We start from the raw sequence: 16,634 nt of genomic DNA, 5'->3' as shown, positions 1-16,634 counted from the left end.
TTTTTTTCCTCACACTGTTATATTTATCATAACTCACAGTGAAGACAGTGAAGCCTCATTATGTTAGTAATATTGTAATGTAAGTGAAACCTGTAAGCTAGGATATTCCCAGTGGTGTTAATTCTGTTACATTGAAAATTAGGGAAAGTTGATATTATTAATTGTAAGTAGTTGTAGTTTATTGGCCAGCAGTCATATCACACTACAAATCACAACTGACAACTCACTGACACTCAGCAGGTGTGAGCCTGGTCAGTACCTGGATGGGAGACCTTCTTGGAAAAACTAAGGTTGCTGCTGGAAGAGGTGTTAGAGAGGCCATTAGGGGGCGCTCACCCTGTGGTCTGTGTGGATCCTAATGCCCCATTATAGTGACGGAGACACTATGGTGTAAAAAGGTGCCATCTTTCAGACCGAGGTCCTGACTCTGCGGTCATTAAAAATCCCAGGATATTTCTCGAAAAGAGTAGGGGTGTTACCACGGCATCCTGACCAAATTTCCCACTGGCCTTTGCCAATCATGGCCCCCTAATAATCTCCATCACTGAATTGGTGTCATCACTCTGCTCTCCTCCCCACTGAGATCTGGACAGACAGTGTTCTGGCGCACTCTGGCTGCCGTCGCATCATCCAGGTGAGGCTACACATTGGTGGTGGTAGAGGGGATCCCCATGACCTGTAAAGCTCTTTGAGTGGAGTGTCCAGAAAAGCGCTGTATATTGAATTATTAATTATTAATAATTATTTAAACTAAGCAGTTAATAAAGTATCACATTTTTGTGAGACATGCAGAATCATTTTAATAATTAAATTTTATGTACTGTTGTTTCAATAGATTGTCGTAAACTGCAGTAAATATTTTACATTGGATGACCACTTCGTTAAAATCATGTTCCATATGCAAAATACACTATACATTTGCTGTTGAATTTGAGGATTTTCTATTCCAGCTGGATTTACAGTAAGTTGCCTGACCTTTTCTACCCACAGCAGTGCGATTGGCAGACATTTAGCCATGCCCCTCAGACCACACCTATACCATCTACCTCATTATGATTTCTTATTTATTGCACATCTCCAGTCATTGTTTACATGTCTGCATTGTTTACATTCAAACTGTTTACTTGGTAACTTTTACACTGTCTACTGTTTGTTTGTATATTGTCTTGATGCACTGTCTGCACTTTGTATTTTTACACTTTATTAACAATCGAGAGACTTTCTGTAAGTAATAATTCAATTGTACCAGTACATGTACCGGTTACATATGGCAATAAAGTTCAAGTTCAAGTTTTAAGAGATACTGTATGAATCACACGTAGGGAGACCCACTTACTGTAAATACAAACAGTACTGTATATGATAAATAATATGCTGTATACACGTTTACGTGCCTAAGTCTGACTAAATGTATTGTACATTTAGCAGAAAATGTATTGCTCTCATCCTTACCACTGTAATCGTTAGTTATTACTTAATTATTTCTTTATATCTAATAAAGTGCTATTGTACTGTATTTTCTTGTCATTTAAAATGTTCAAAAAGACAATATTCTTTCTAGCTACCTCAACAGCAAAATATTTTATTAAAAGAATATAATTCCCATAATAAATTAAGACAATGCTAAGTACACATTGACATCATAAAAACACACATTAAAGTCAATAGTGCCACCAAGGATCCTTCCGCTAGTCACTTATACTGCTCCCATGAACACTGTCATTACTGTTTGCAATTTTCATCTCAGTTTGGCTGCACGGAGATACAGACTGTTTACCCATCTTCAAAGGAAGTGAGAAAGTAAACACTGTCCTTACCTTGGGTTTTAATTGTCAATTCAACTCAACACAAGAGACACTGAGCTGCAGACCCACAGTGTTTTAACCCTCAGTTCCGGCTCACAGGATGGCTTTTCTATTCGTTTAATTTGATCTGGTTTGCATAAGTCCCTGTACTTTGGTAAAAGTAGAGTGAAGTGAAGTCAAGAGTAGTTATGGACAAGTGTAGTATAAACAATGGAAAAGATGGAAAAGTACTATAGATGTGTCCTAAATAGAAATATATACTGCATATAGAAATACCACTTGTTATAAGAACCGTTTTCCTCTCTGTTCTGATAATTGTTCCCTTTTCTGATTCTTGAAATAAAATACACGCCCTTCAGCAAATAAACTTTATTGCTATCCTCCTGATATGCAATGTGGCAATCCTAGTTAATGCTAAAGTAGAACATGATTCCCTAAATAAAGTAATGCATCTGGCCTGCAGGTAAATATGCCTACACATGACAAAACTGTCATTTTAGATATCTACTGTACCTACAGTACTTACCAGTAAGCAATGCATAAATGACAAAATATCATATATAACTAAGTGGCATTACCTTACAATGCTCAGTGGTTTTAAAAATGTAATTACTTTTACAGACCTGTAAAATAATGCTCACAACGAAAATGTGTTAAATCCAGTTCCCAAGAAACACAGTTCATTAAATAATTAAAGAGATGCATTAAACAAATGTCCTTTACTTGCCCTCACAAAAAGCTGAGCTAAGCCTTTTGTGTAGCATTTTCAGTATTTGCTTTTGTTTTAATGATATTGCTGTTCATGGTTCACTTTATTTTGTAAGGAATATAAATCTATTTAATATGCATAGAAAACTGGACTTTTGCCCTTTTGTTTTGCTGAACACGCAAACCCTAAAACGTGTAGGTAAATTAGGTTGCAGTAGTTTGATCGTACCTGAAAAAACGCTGGGAATCTTGGATAGAAAACTTTTCACTGTGCGGATAGGAATTCCATTTTTTTCATCTTGCATACGTGCTATGATATCTTCCATCTAGAAGAAAGGAATATAAAGTCAAAATACTCTTCATATTGTTAGTGACAAGTAACACACAAAATAAAAGGAATAGTGTATACCAGGAGATAATATTCACACCCCTAATGGATTAGGAGCAATAAACCTCAGATAAAACTGAGTTATAGATTAGATAATGTGGCTTTGCTTAAAACAATTCTAAAATTGACATACTATAATCACATTTTTTCATAATTTAATAATGAGCCATTTTTGTCCTAATTCCAGAAAATAAGAAAGTCATATGTATTCACACCTAAGTAATCCATTAAATTAAATCCAGCAAAACCAGCAGCAGTAGCATTGGATTATAAATAGCATGTTTTTGTACTGTGTTTATGCTGCTGGGACCTATTTTTTATTTTTTCTTTAGTCTGCAAAACTCTATAGTTAAAGAAGAAACCTTGATTTGTTTTAAAGATAACAAATTAAGGTTTCTACTGTATATTTAAAGTGAAATTGGTTGGGTTACATTTCACCATTGTGAAAGGTTACTGAAATGATGAAAAGAATTGTAAAATCTATCATTTACAATACCTGTGTCTGCATTTGTTCTAGTCCACTCAGACACAAATTAATTAAAACAACCAAAACACTTAAACTGTGGAAACATTGTGCTGTATTACAAGGGAACATAATTCCCTTATTTTTCTCTGAGGGAAAAATTATTCCAGCAGGTACAGGTGCACCTCTTTGATAGCCTAGCTCCCAGGCGTATGAGCATTTGATTCACAGTCACCTGACTCAATACTCTTGCTGCCAAGAATAAGCAGCTTTTCTTTTCATCACTATTAGCTGCTTCTGATTCCATTATTATCTGCTTATCTACTTAAAGCAGACCAGCTCTTGAAGAAGCACTGTTACTATTAACCTAAAGCCTTTTACTATTGTATGCATTTTTAAGCAGGAAATGTCCACTGCTGAGACAGTCTATCATGAAAAAGACCTGGCAATAGTGGGTTACTATAGAAATCAAATATTGTGTTCACAGTGAGATAATGGAGGGAAATGTCAATAAGACTGCAATGAAAACACGCCTGAAGCAAAAGTCTTTATCGGGCATCTGGGGCTACATCTCTATTTTGTATTTCACCTTACTAATGGGCTCTTCTAGTAAATAATCAACAAGCTTTAAAGCTGAATTCTTGAGATCTCTAGATATATAACATCCCAAAATGACATCCTGCTCTTCAGCGTCTTTTGAAACAGAATGAGTTTCAGACTATGAAAGAGTATTAGCTGACAGGAAAATATTCTCCTTCTAATGAAGGAGCTGAAACAAAAAGCAGCACTAACACAAAAGTATACTCCTGGCAACAAGCCAGAACTGCAGGGTATTTATGGTAGTGGACTGTACAAAAAGTACAGAGAGCATGCCTATTTAACATGTTGCTTTTGGTTTATTTCTTCCAACTGTCAGATATGTGACTAATAAAATAATTGTGAGACTATAATCACAATCAAGAGTACTCTTCAAATCCCTGGTGGTGTGTACGCACAAAGAGTAGATGAGGAGCTAATCCATCATATACATTTTAACTAGATCTATAACAAGTGTAACGTTTAAGTTAACGGTTTTAGATCTAGTTAAAAGTATAATTGTAACAAACAGTTCTTTCTGGACCCTATGCGGACGACACAGTCCGACGGAGTGGGGAAACACTGGGGAAACGTCATGCAGGAATACGGGGCAGAAGACAGGGGGGCGTGTCCAAGGTGCGCTGGTGCACGGGGGAGGTGTGGCCGAGGCGAACAATCCGAGAGAGTAGTCCTTAGGGACCAGGAGATCCATCAGAACAAAGAATTAAAACCACGAAGGCCGGGTCGGAACCGGCGGACGGGGAACAGGAACGGGAACAGAGGTTAAAACCTTAACGGGACCAGGCGCTTCCAGGTTAAAGTTAGGATAGTGACTAATACTGATCTAGTCGGTATTAGAAAGTTGCAGATTCCTAGTAAGGGTTGTGGCAACTATCCCTAGATATAAAGGGATCCCCAGGTAGAAAGTCCATCCCAGAAGCATAAGATACAACGTATGACTACACCATGGAAGGGAAACCAGTCTATAAAAAGGCAAAAACACACACCTACAGAAGAACAATTCAGAGCCAATAATAATTAACCTTCCCTAACCTAATTTAGGGAAGTGGGCGAACTTGGGTAGATGGTGCAAACTCTGTACAGAAGGCGCCCCAGGTAACTAATATGTAACCTTGTGAATTCACCCATGTTAAAGTAGTGGCACATAATAAATATTTAAAAAGCATGAAATTTGAAAAGAAACATGAAGCACTTTTGAATAAGTGTAATTATGAATCCATTGACATTTCTCAGTCCTTGTTCTTAAATTTTAGCAATCAGTTGGAGATTTCACCAATGTAAGACAATTGAGAAGATAATAAACTAAAGCAACTTCATGCTTATTTAAGAGACTAAGACAAGGACTAAGATTATTTTAAATACGTTACATCCAGGGCTCTTTGTATATATCTACTAACATAAAGTAGCCATCTAAAACATGTTTTTCCATATCAGAAATGTTTATATCTTTTAAATACCTTTATATTCGTCCTAAAAAGCTAGCGGTCGCAGTTCTCAGAGCCTAAAGGCAATGAGTAGGAGCTGAGGTTTTTACTGAGCTGTAGGTGGGCTGAGAGATAATGATCAAAGGGGATCTTCTGGAAAATAACTCTGATTAATTGTCATAAGAGTAAGCATTCCACACCCGGAAAGACATTATCAGAAGACACACAAGAGGCAGGAAAGGAAAGAATGGAAATGAAGAAAATAGAAGCAAGAAAGCAAAAGAGAAGAAGCGTGCCAGGCAAGAGGGCCTTGTTCGGATACACTTTATTTATTGCTTAAGAGAGCTTGCTGCTCTTTATTTTAGGAAACTCTCATTTCCGTATTTGTCCAATCCTTAGGCTAAAGGCGTTCTCTCCTAGTTAGGAATGCATTTTCAGGATAGGGAGACAGATTCTCATGCACTTTGAGGTATCTGGGTTTACAGGAAGGGAGTTCTAGCTCTACTGTAGGTCAAATTCTGTTTTACTTGGGACACAGGTTTATCTCTCTTTTTGGTCTGTTAGGTACTATATAATGTTCATATTACTGGGTTTGCAATCCAGGTTTTTGGAGAAATCAAAATTTTGTATACAGTATGTGTAACATTCTGTGTCGCCTAGTTGTGTTATTTTAGATACATATTTGTCTTAGTTGGACTCTCATCTATTACTCTGTCACCATAGCAGTGCCATAGAATAATGAATGTGGATGCCTAAAGCTGTACCAATCACTTGTGTATATTTTTGATACATTTATTGTATGACAATTTGTCTTTACTTATTTTGTATAATTGTGTATCCTGCCCTGTTTTTCTATTTTCCTAATCCTCTCTCTATTACAATACAAACATTGTGGCTAAATTACTGTTCTTCATTTTGCAATGAGAATGTCAATGCATTAACTCAGTCTAGTAAGCACTGTGAGTATTCTAGAGGAGGCTGAATCATGGTGCAAAGAAAACACCCATCCATTTTCTAACAACTTCTACCAATTCAGAGTTGTAGGATCTCAGCAACCAACAGGCACAAGGCAGGAGACACCCTAAACGGGACAAATACACAGATATGCACACACTCATCCCTAGTGCCAATTTCCCAGAAACCAATTATGTCTTTGGACTGTGGGGAGACCCCGGAGTACCAGAAGCAAACCCATGCAAACATGAAGACAACACACACAAACTCCACACAGATAGCATCCCAGGTCTGGAATTGAACTCCTGCACTCTGAGGCGGCCATGCTCACCACTGCACTCATACGGAAAAAAACAACAAAAAAACTCTGTAGCTAAAACAGAACATAACACAAATGACAGTATAATTTCCCAGTACTATGTTTAACTCTTAGTTGCATTATTGCCTGTACACCTTGCCTGTATTCAAGGAAACTTCTGTGGTTTAGACTTTTTCAGTAGCTTTCGTGCTTCGTGCTAACTTCTGTTGCAGCAGTGATGTATTATTGCAAACACAAGCTCTTAGTGATTTTTTATGGTAAGGGAAAAAAATAAAATGAGAAACATAAGAAATTTATCACATGACAAAAGTGTCATTGTTTAATTCAATTGTGCAAACCACTTGTATTGTTCTTTCATTGGCCATGATGATTTTAAATTTTTTAATTGATTATTTGAGCCTACCCTTTTACCTTAGTATAACTGGGATAACTGGTAGACTGCCAGAGCAACTGTGTCTTACAGTATATTTTTGAAATACATTTTAAATCAACCCTTTTCAGACACAAATCTAAAAATATATTAAAACCCACCAATAATTCATCCCTGTGTTGCTGCGTGTTCCAGCATGAAGTATTAGTGTTGCAAAATATCTCTACATTTAAAATTCAACATTTTGTTGGATTCTTTTATTATTTTATTTAGCAACGCTTTTCCCTTTTAGTATTTCTGCATGGAGAGAAAGTTGCTATGTTTGACTCTTGTTTAAGGAGAACTTAAACTTAAGGGTTCTTGTTTAAGTAGAGAGGGCTTATCAATCAGTTTGTAAAAGTAATATAATAATACCAGTTAAAAAATAAAATTAGTCTTCTCTGAATTAGGTTTGCTAATTCTCTTTTCTAAAAATATGCAGAATATATTAAAAATGAACTCTTGCTCCTTGGAACAGCTAACATTTGCTACTGCTTTCCACTGGGAAAACTAATTTGGTATAATATTTTCATCTAGCAGAGATAATAAAGTGCATCTAATTTTTGCCTTTAGGGGGTCTCTTTAATTGGGAGGTGGTGGAAAAAAAGACTGAAAGCCAAGTCCATCACTGCTAATTTTAAACTGTCTGGGAGCGTGAGGCAGCACACCAGGTTACTGCTAGATACCTGCATGGAATAGGAAGTTACTGTGAAAACAAATAACGCACCCTTTCAAGTGCTGTATCCTTCCTGATATCATAACAGAATTACAATGCACTTGTCACATGAAATAATCAAGAAAGTGCATTGTTCACATAACAATTATTACCTTACAGATATGAACCCTGCAACAGCTTTCAGTTACTTTCACATACTGTAGCTAAGGCAATGAGTGTTTCATAAGACAAGGCACAGTCAACATCTTTCTCAAAAAAACATCCAAGCAACATGAAGTTTATACATCCTGGCCAATGACTGGAGCAACATCTTTTAAAATGCACGAACCATGGTCCTTGAGACCATATTTTCTTTTTATTTCTGAATAATTTTATTTATTGTATATTTGCTGAAAATTCATACAATTGGTATACAGTACTAGATAACATAATAATATTAAAGCTGATGTATATTTTCATATTAATATACATATAGATGTGCTGTTTAATTTAAAACTCTACTATTTCCTTGAAAAGAAATTCATATTTTTAACACCACTTCATCATGCTTAAAAATTGAAAACCCATCATTTGATTCCTGTAAGAATACCAATTGTTTCATGACATTCCTGATGTGACATTGCCTGAAAGTGCAGGAGGTTACAATCTACAATTAATGAGGTTCTTATAAGAAAAGTAAAACCATATTTCACTCAATTACAGTCTCAAGGGCACAACTTATAGCCTATAAAAAGTACTGTACATGCCTAAAATTTCAACAGACCCTTGTGTTTGATGGCACAGACATAAAACTAATTTTAAAAGCAATTGTCTGCGATAGCTACTTCAACACAAATTGCTATTTTCCTTTAACCTAAAAGAAATTAATTTATTTAAAAATGCAACTCTACAAATAATAATCAAGATGAAGCCTACCAGTAAAGATGATTTACTATAGTTCTGTTTGAAAATGTCTGAAACATTTTAATTTGAAATTTCCTTCTGTGATATAACATAGGAAACTGGGGTTATGTTGGAACCAAACCTTGTAAAAGCTAAATTATATTCGGTGCTCCTATCTATCGTTTTCAAACATGTTGGCAGAACAAATATGCACTAGTCAAATGCTAATGTTTGGGTTTTTTTCCAAGAGGCTACCTTTCCTTCCTACAAAAAAAGTTTCCTGTATTCCTGTAGCATGAAAGAAAGTCCTCACCTGAGGCAAAGCAGAAAACTACTAGGATCCAGTATATTGACTTCTAGACCTGTAGAGGTCACCTTCCTCCTCGGCAGCTCCTGTCTTTCTGCATCAGTAATTGGTTCTACACTGAGCTAAGCTCTGCTGAATAAAACCAGTGAAACAGGAGTGAGTGAATAAATGACTTCCCAGTGAGATTTCTATCTAGACTTAATCACCAAAATTAATTAGATCTCGTTCAGGTTAACTCACGCATAGTCGTTGCATTTGTAAAAATGTGTAAAAATAATTTGTAAAAATTAAAATGAGCTTTTAAATCTCTCACCAAACAAATAATGGTAAGGTATCATGAAGATAAGTAAAACCGGCTCTAGTATTTTTTGCCGTTAGTATTTGCATTATAAATTTGACAGCTCAACATCTGTAACTGGACATTATCTTCCTCTTATTAACTTATAAGCACTTGTAAAATAATAGCCTATTAGATTATGAATCTAATTGGTCATTCATTTCACTACATTGGTCAGCAACTTCACTACTTCAGCACAACACAATCGCCTTCTCACAAACCTTTCTCTAATTGATTCCTTCATTCCTCTTATTTTTTATCATTTTAATGATAATTTGTTGGCATCACAGTAATCAAATGTTAAACAAAGGTCATAATGACCATTAAAGGAAAATGGGTGAAGGCTACCACATTGATTCTGCTAATTTATTACCCTCCAGAATAGCTCCTACTGCAAACACACCAGGAAAAACAAGAATGCTTCAGATTAATGCCAGGTTATCTTGTGGGTTTTCACAGCTTGTACATGACCTGTATGTGTTTGGAAGGAACATGTCCAGCAGCCCTGGTGAGGCTCCAAGACAGACGCGTTTCCAGCCTGCAATCACTGTCCTCAGAGGTGATGCAGAATGCAAATATGGGAGACAGGCGAGTAGTGATTCCAAATGACAATCAGCATTAGCACAGGCTAAGTTATTGACCTCTGATTGATAAGGTTATTGGAAGATGACTTGAATTTTAACAATCTGTTGCTAAGGCAACTAGAGGGAATGTGATACCGTAACTGCATCTCGGTGCTTAAGACGTGTTCCCTTGTAACTATTTGTTTCCCTGCTTTTTCAATCTCCAATTTGAAATTAAAAGGGATTAAGCAGCATAAACTGAGTTCGTGAATTTTGTATGGGTGATTTCTAAAGTGTGTCAATTTGTAGTATCATAAGTATTGTACTGTGTTGTATTTTACAACTTGCAAATTATTTATTTGATCAGAGCTCTATACTCAACATCACTTGTATTTTGAAAGTTTTTAAAATCCAAAGGGATAAATCAAGAGCAATCATCTTTTTTAAAAAAATAAATTGTTATTATTTAAATTTAATAATAGAATGAACCTAAAAGAGTTACTGCAACTGTATACAATGACCTCTAAATGGGGCCTTATAGTTCATTATACAATTTGAACATAATATGCTGTTGGGATTTAAGACGTCACAGCTCACAGCTCAGCGAACATTTGCAAAATAAGTTTAATGGTTGGGCTCTTTCTGTAGAGCAATAACACAGGAATACAAATGCTATGCTCTAAATACAATTTATCTCGAAGGCTTGTTTGTAATCCAAATACAGCCTTGGCCAACCTCTTTTGTTGTTGCCATAAAAGTCAAGGCTAGGACAAGGATAGAACATATATTTAATCACAGAATATAACATGCATACATATTGTACTGTATATGCTCAGTGTAGCACAAGTCACAGATCGCATGTTAATAGCAGCTGTCTGAGAAACTCACAAAGTCAACTGAACAGCTAAAGTGTTGGCTAAGAGTCAAACAAAAGGCTTGTCTACCTGAATTCTTATTTAATATAAAATATATGTGTAATATATATTTTATAATTAATTATTTCCTGTTTTGCATTTATATGTAATTTGTTTTTTTTTGCTATCAAAACCCTGCCTTTTGTATGCTCTTACATGTAAAGCACTTTAGGATATAAAACACTATACAGTACAAATGCAAGGAGGTGCTATTCTAAATGTGAATGCAATGTAACACTTTCAAAAGACAGATTTCAGGTGTGAATTTGGACTTGCAAAGAAAATAGCATGCCCCTTTGAAACCAGTGCCCGAGGTCATATTAGGTTACTGTTGCTGCTGCTGTTTTCTCCTGGAGAAGTGGAAATACTTTTATGTATGTTCATTGATTTGGTTAGCATTTCTCATGAAATGCTATTCCTGTGTGCAATGAAAGCTTTGACACAAAGGTAAATTTCATTCACAAAAAGAACAGTCTGTGGATTAAAGGAGCTATCTTTTTTTAGCTGCACAAAAAGTACGTTTTGAAATAACATTTTCAAAAACATGTCAACTGTTTGGCAGATTCAAAGCTTGCCTGCTGGAGGTTTTTGCTGCAGGAGAAACAGATTGAAAGTACACATCAGGGAAAGCATATACTTCAATCGAAAGAAGACATTATCCAACTGTGACTGTCAGCCCTGCAGCTTGCCTGCACAGAACATCAAGAAAACAGCAGCTATTCTACTGCAAGAAGAAAAACTCTACATGTGGTAAAACAACCTCATTCAGACTGAATTAACCCCAAGCCTCTGGATTTACAATGTCAGAGATTGAACCACAGTAAGAATCTTTTTTCCTACCTTTTAACTTCATCTACAGTTCACACACCGAGGTACCCAGTCACCACAATTTGTCCTACTGAAAACAATAACCTTGCTGGTCACAACCAACACTAAACATGCTGTGACCTGACTCCATTTCACTCCTGTTGTTCCTGGGCTTAGCAAGGACATTTCAGAGAACTCTAATAAAATGGTTAAAGATACAGAATATGTTATAAAATGTAAATATACAGTAGACATTAAAGCCTCTGTTGCCAAACATTTTTATTTAATATATATATTTCAATTTTCAAGCTAACCTTGTCTGCTGTCTTAGACATGAAAAACTGAGTGTAAACTAATAATCAATCAGCAACAATTAAGGCTAGACTGTAAAACATTAAATTTGCATAACTACATTTCTCAGATGTATCTACACCACCTTTGTAGAATTTCATTACATTAAAAGCAACATAAAGGTTGAGTTTTCATAGAAATAATTTAAAATGACAACATTTTTCTTTCAATGAAAGAAGACAGTCAATCCCATAAGGACACCATGTGTTGTTCAATGAATATTCTTCCCACTCAACACCTGCAAGTAGCATGGGGGATTATATTACTTTCAGATAACTAGGCCATGTTGAATCTTGCTTGTCTGTATCTGCATTTTAATTACATTTTATAATCTGTATATTCTTAAAGGATGAAATGGTGTTTAAAATAATTTAAAAAAATAAAACCCTGAATGTATAGAATCAGAACAGGTAATATCTAATTTAATAGCAACAAATACTGTACACTACTGACGATGACACAAAGTGACTAAATTTAACACTGAACAAAAGGACATTTAACACATGTATATTCATCATACTGTATACCTGTATACTTGTATTAAATAGAATATTGCCTAATTTGTTCAAATAGGTAGCTGCGCCAGCATGCATAGGCTGCAAAGGGATAAGTAAAGGTTTATACCATGCTAAAAAGAGAAGAAAATCAATGAGGATGAAAGATAAACACATACTGTACAGCATAGTTAAACCAAAAAATACAGAAATGGAGGGCAAATTTGCCTACTATGGAAGTTCCTGAAGAACTGTATTATGCCGCCACAAAAACCTAAAAAATAGAATGACAACAAATTTCTTGTTAGTCTCATTAAAAGGATAAAAACTCTAATCCACAACAAAGGAGGTGGGGGCATAGTATGTGACACTCAAATTGTCCAGCCTGCTAAGTCCAACATGTCCAGCATGTAGGAAAATGTAGGACATAAAGGACCTAAAGAGGACATAAATTACTGTAGATAATGGAGCAGAATGATTCTGTCAAACTAACTGCTGCAGCTTAAATGAACCAGACTTGTCCAGTGAGGCCATAAAGACTCAGGTGAGCATAAAAAAGGAGACTATAGTCTGTCTTTTGTGAAACAGAGTCAACAGTCACTTGTTTAACAATGACGATCTTGTTGACACTGAAGCCTCATTGGGACAGTTTTCCCAAGCTAATTTTTATTTTTTTCAAGTGATTTGTGACCCCTGAGATTTATTCTGAATTACTTTGAGGGGTTATTTTTGGCCAAAAAGCTTTGGGTTCACCAAGACCTCCCTAGATGCACAAGACAACATCAGAAAGTAAATGAACAGCAATAATTCATTGAACGTGACTCTTCTCCTACAGTACATTATACTATCATGATAGCCTTTCGAAATGCCAAATGAATATTGTCACGTCTCATTTTCACAGCTGTTTTATTCACTAAAAGTAAAGTTTTCATTATGTCTAAACAATTTTATATCTGCAACTATGGAATTAAAACACTTCGTCCTTCACTTAGACTTGCAATACTGAAAACCACTCTCCATGATGGGACAGTCTCAAACACCCATACGAACATGGACAGAATATACAATCTCTATGCAGATAGCAGGTTGAGAAATGAACCCCTGCACCACAAGGCAGCAAAGCTATCCACTGCTACACTGTGCTGCCCTATAATAAAGGTCATTTTTAACTGAATACTGATTAATGATCAGATATTTATGATTCCTTAACTCCATGCGGCATTCATTAAAAATTTCAGAAGAAACATTCCAAATATTTTTATCAGTTATTAATAGCAGATCTTTCTATTTATTAAATTCTAAGGCTGATAATTTTAGGCTTTTTTGCATTTTAACAAAGAGAAATAAACAATTTTCATTCCATGCTAAGAAGTAGAAATTAAGAACACACTGTATCAGCCGTTAAGGCATCTTCACCACCTGAAACATTTATTTAACAGGGTGTGAGACAATGGGAAATGAGCAGTGGCTGGAAGAACAGACAAAGACTGGCCAATAGCCTGTGTGTCACCCAAGTGACTCTGTCCATCCCCGCATATACAGTCTCAAACACTCTGTCCAGTTGCTGACCACATCAAAGTGTGTTAACGGGAAAACTCAATTAAGAAGTAGTAAATATTCCTGAGAGGTGGTAAGCATGCAAATTAAAAAAGTGTAAATAAAAAAACGACCTGTATTGAAAAAGGTAAAACGGAAATCAGTGTTAGACAATTATAGAAGGTGCACGTATTAGGAAGATACAAAACATATCAATATATTAATATACACTGGGATTTTATATAAAATAATATGAACTGTATTCTATTATTGCATGAGGGTTTCAGTGCATACTGTAACATCATTATTCTTATCACTATAGCACTGAGGATTAGCATTGTCAAAACAAGCATTACCAACGTAATTAAGACGGCTTTAAAGGCATCTCTATACAGATTTTGACATGTGCAAAATATTACTAGAACTTTATTTCCAGTGTTTTTTCAGCAGTCATAGACCATGTAATTGTTTATAAAATGATTTCACAATCCTGTTTGAACACCTGTGTAATGGCTTTGCAATGAATCAAATACAGAGGAATTGTTATAAGCAAATATATGAAGTAATTTCCTCTCTTTTCTATTCCTGTTTTCCCCAGAGAGAACATGACAGACTATTTTGACATTTAGTGTATGGAAATGATATATTAAATTCAATGCAGGTAAAGCTGACATTTCACTGATTGTAAAGCATGCCTGAAATTAAGCACTTCTAATTGTACCAACCACCTATTCTGTGATCAGCCAAGAAGGTCAATGTAGCTGCATTCTAATCTCATTTGTCAATTTTGAAAAAAAATGCCTTAAGAGAAACACAGGCTTGGACTGTGGCCCAGGGAGGCACAGAGCACAAGAAATTACCCAACGAGACAACTGCCTGTTTGAACACCACTCCCCTCCTACAGTACATCTTTAATAATAAACATGAGACTTTCCTTAGCACAGAACCATCAATATTGTGTGAGGTGAATGAACCCTGAGGTCTTTAAACTTGATAAAGACAAGTGGCTCTCAAAATTTAGATGGTCCTGCATGCCAAAATAGTTTTTGCTATGCTATATTTGTCATACTTGTCAGCATATAGATGTTTTATATGTCGGTGCCTCATTGACACAAAAATACTTCCTCCAAGTGTGAATTAAGCTACTAATAATAAAATGTGACTGTGATGTCAGCGACTGTGTTCATGTAAAGATTTCTGCAGTGAATGGCAAAGGTGAAAAAAGAGCTCAAAACAGGCCATTAATAAACATAAACAGATCAATGCAAATTCATAAAACAATTAAATACAAAAAATGTCATTTAAAAAAAGAACAACAATATTTATGGTAAATCCATAATTCTATATTTACAGTACCTGTTGAAATTAATTTTTCATTCCTCAAAACATGCTTGTGTAGTTTGCTGATTTTACTCAATGACTGGGTTGCTGATGAACAATTTACATATTTCTCAAAGAGTTTATATCTAAGATAAACAGAACAAACAATAAACGTTTGTTCAACAATAGTAATGTCTACACATATCTACACAACTCACTTCTAACATGCCACTTCTTTTGCGCATTTTGATCACAGATCTTTTTCTTAAAGAGAACTTCTCGTTTTCTCTAAGGTGTGCTGCATCTAGAAAAGAAGATACTACAGTCTTTTGACTTTTTGACACTATTTTATTAGGTTTAATTTCACTGCCCCTGTACCATGTCGGTTTTTCAAAATTTCCTAAGGGACCTGACTGTCATTAAAGTGCTCCATTTATATAAAGTTTATCTTAATTACTGACTTCATGAGTTTCTTTGTAAAATACACAAGCCATTGTCAGCTATGCAAGAAATTTTGTAACACTGAAATATCTCCATGTCATTTCTTCATAATGCACCATATCTTCCCAGCCTATCGTCTCTAGCAAATCCTGGTACACTATATACTTTCAGTCACATGGCATGAGTATTTGTGTTTGTTCACCTGCTGTATCATTGATCTAATTTCAAACAGCTATAAGTGGAATTTGGTCTTTTGTTATTTTTGTTGCCTTAACAATATTTCCAGGTGGATGAAAGTGTTGATAGAAACCAAAGTTCCTATTATGCTCACAGCTTGGTGTACTACTATAGATCAGAAGCCATCCTGGCAATGTTAAACTGTCAGTCTCAGCCGCAATTAAACAATTTAAAAAAAAATTGGATTCACAAAATGGATCAAAGCAGCCAGCCAATCTATGACAATAACATAGATACATTATTTCATCTACTGATCAGTAACAGTAACAATATACTGAGAATCAAAAGGAAATTTATTTTCATGTATTCAGTTATGATCAAGAAAATATTTTTTGTAGGAGTTGCACTGAAATTTCTGAGCAGACACGGCACAGAAAAATCCATTAACTCTTAATCTGATTAACATTTGTCATCAAGGGCCTAGTGTGCAAGTGTACCCTCCATTAGAGAGCAGTACAAGATGCATATCTGCAACATGGTGTCGTGAGGAATGCTTTTTCATTCCTGTAACAGTCACTGGTCTCTGAGCCCTAGAGGCAATACATCATTCCAGCTCACCTTACGAAGCTTTAAGTGTCACTTGAGAATTCAAGTCTGGGCAGTTGGGCATCCACAGCATAACTGTCAAGGCATGCTATCAAGTCTGTTGTTACCAAAGTGGCAGAAGGACACGTTTTGTCCTTCTTGAATGTTGCTACATCA

General features: G+C 35.6%; 1 protein-coding gene across 4 annotated transcripts in view; it reads right to left on the bottom strand.

Annotated features, from left to right (window-relative positions):
- Nucleotides 1-16,634, bottom strand: part of LOC102698711 (regulator of G protein signaling 7) — a 96,159-nt gene that overhangs the window by 59,808 nt on the left and 19,717 nt on the right. For all 4 annotated transcript variants that reach the window (XM_015363243.2, XM_069179875.1, XM_006638661.3 and 1 more), the window contains exon 3: nucleotides 2,743-2,839. In XM_015363243.2, coding sequence (XP_015218729.1) covers nucleotides 2,743-2,839 — 97 coding nt within the window. The remainder of the gene's footprint in view (nucleotides 1-2,742; nucleotides 2,840-16,634) is intronic.

The sequence above is a fragment of the Lepisosteus oculatus genome, chromosome 17 (assembly GCF_040954835.1).
Source record: "Lepisosteus oculatus isolate fLepOcu1 chromosome 17, fLepOcu1.hap2, whole genome shotgun sequence".
Classification (NCBI taxonomy): domain Eukaryota; kingdom Metazoa; phylum Chordata; class Actinopteri; order Semionotiformes; family Lepisosteidae; genus Lepisosteus; species Lepisosteus oculatus.
This window is presented reverse-complemented; position numbering and strand designations above follow the sequence as displayed.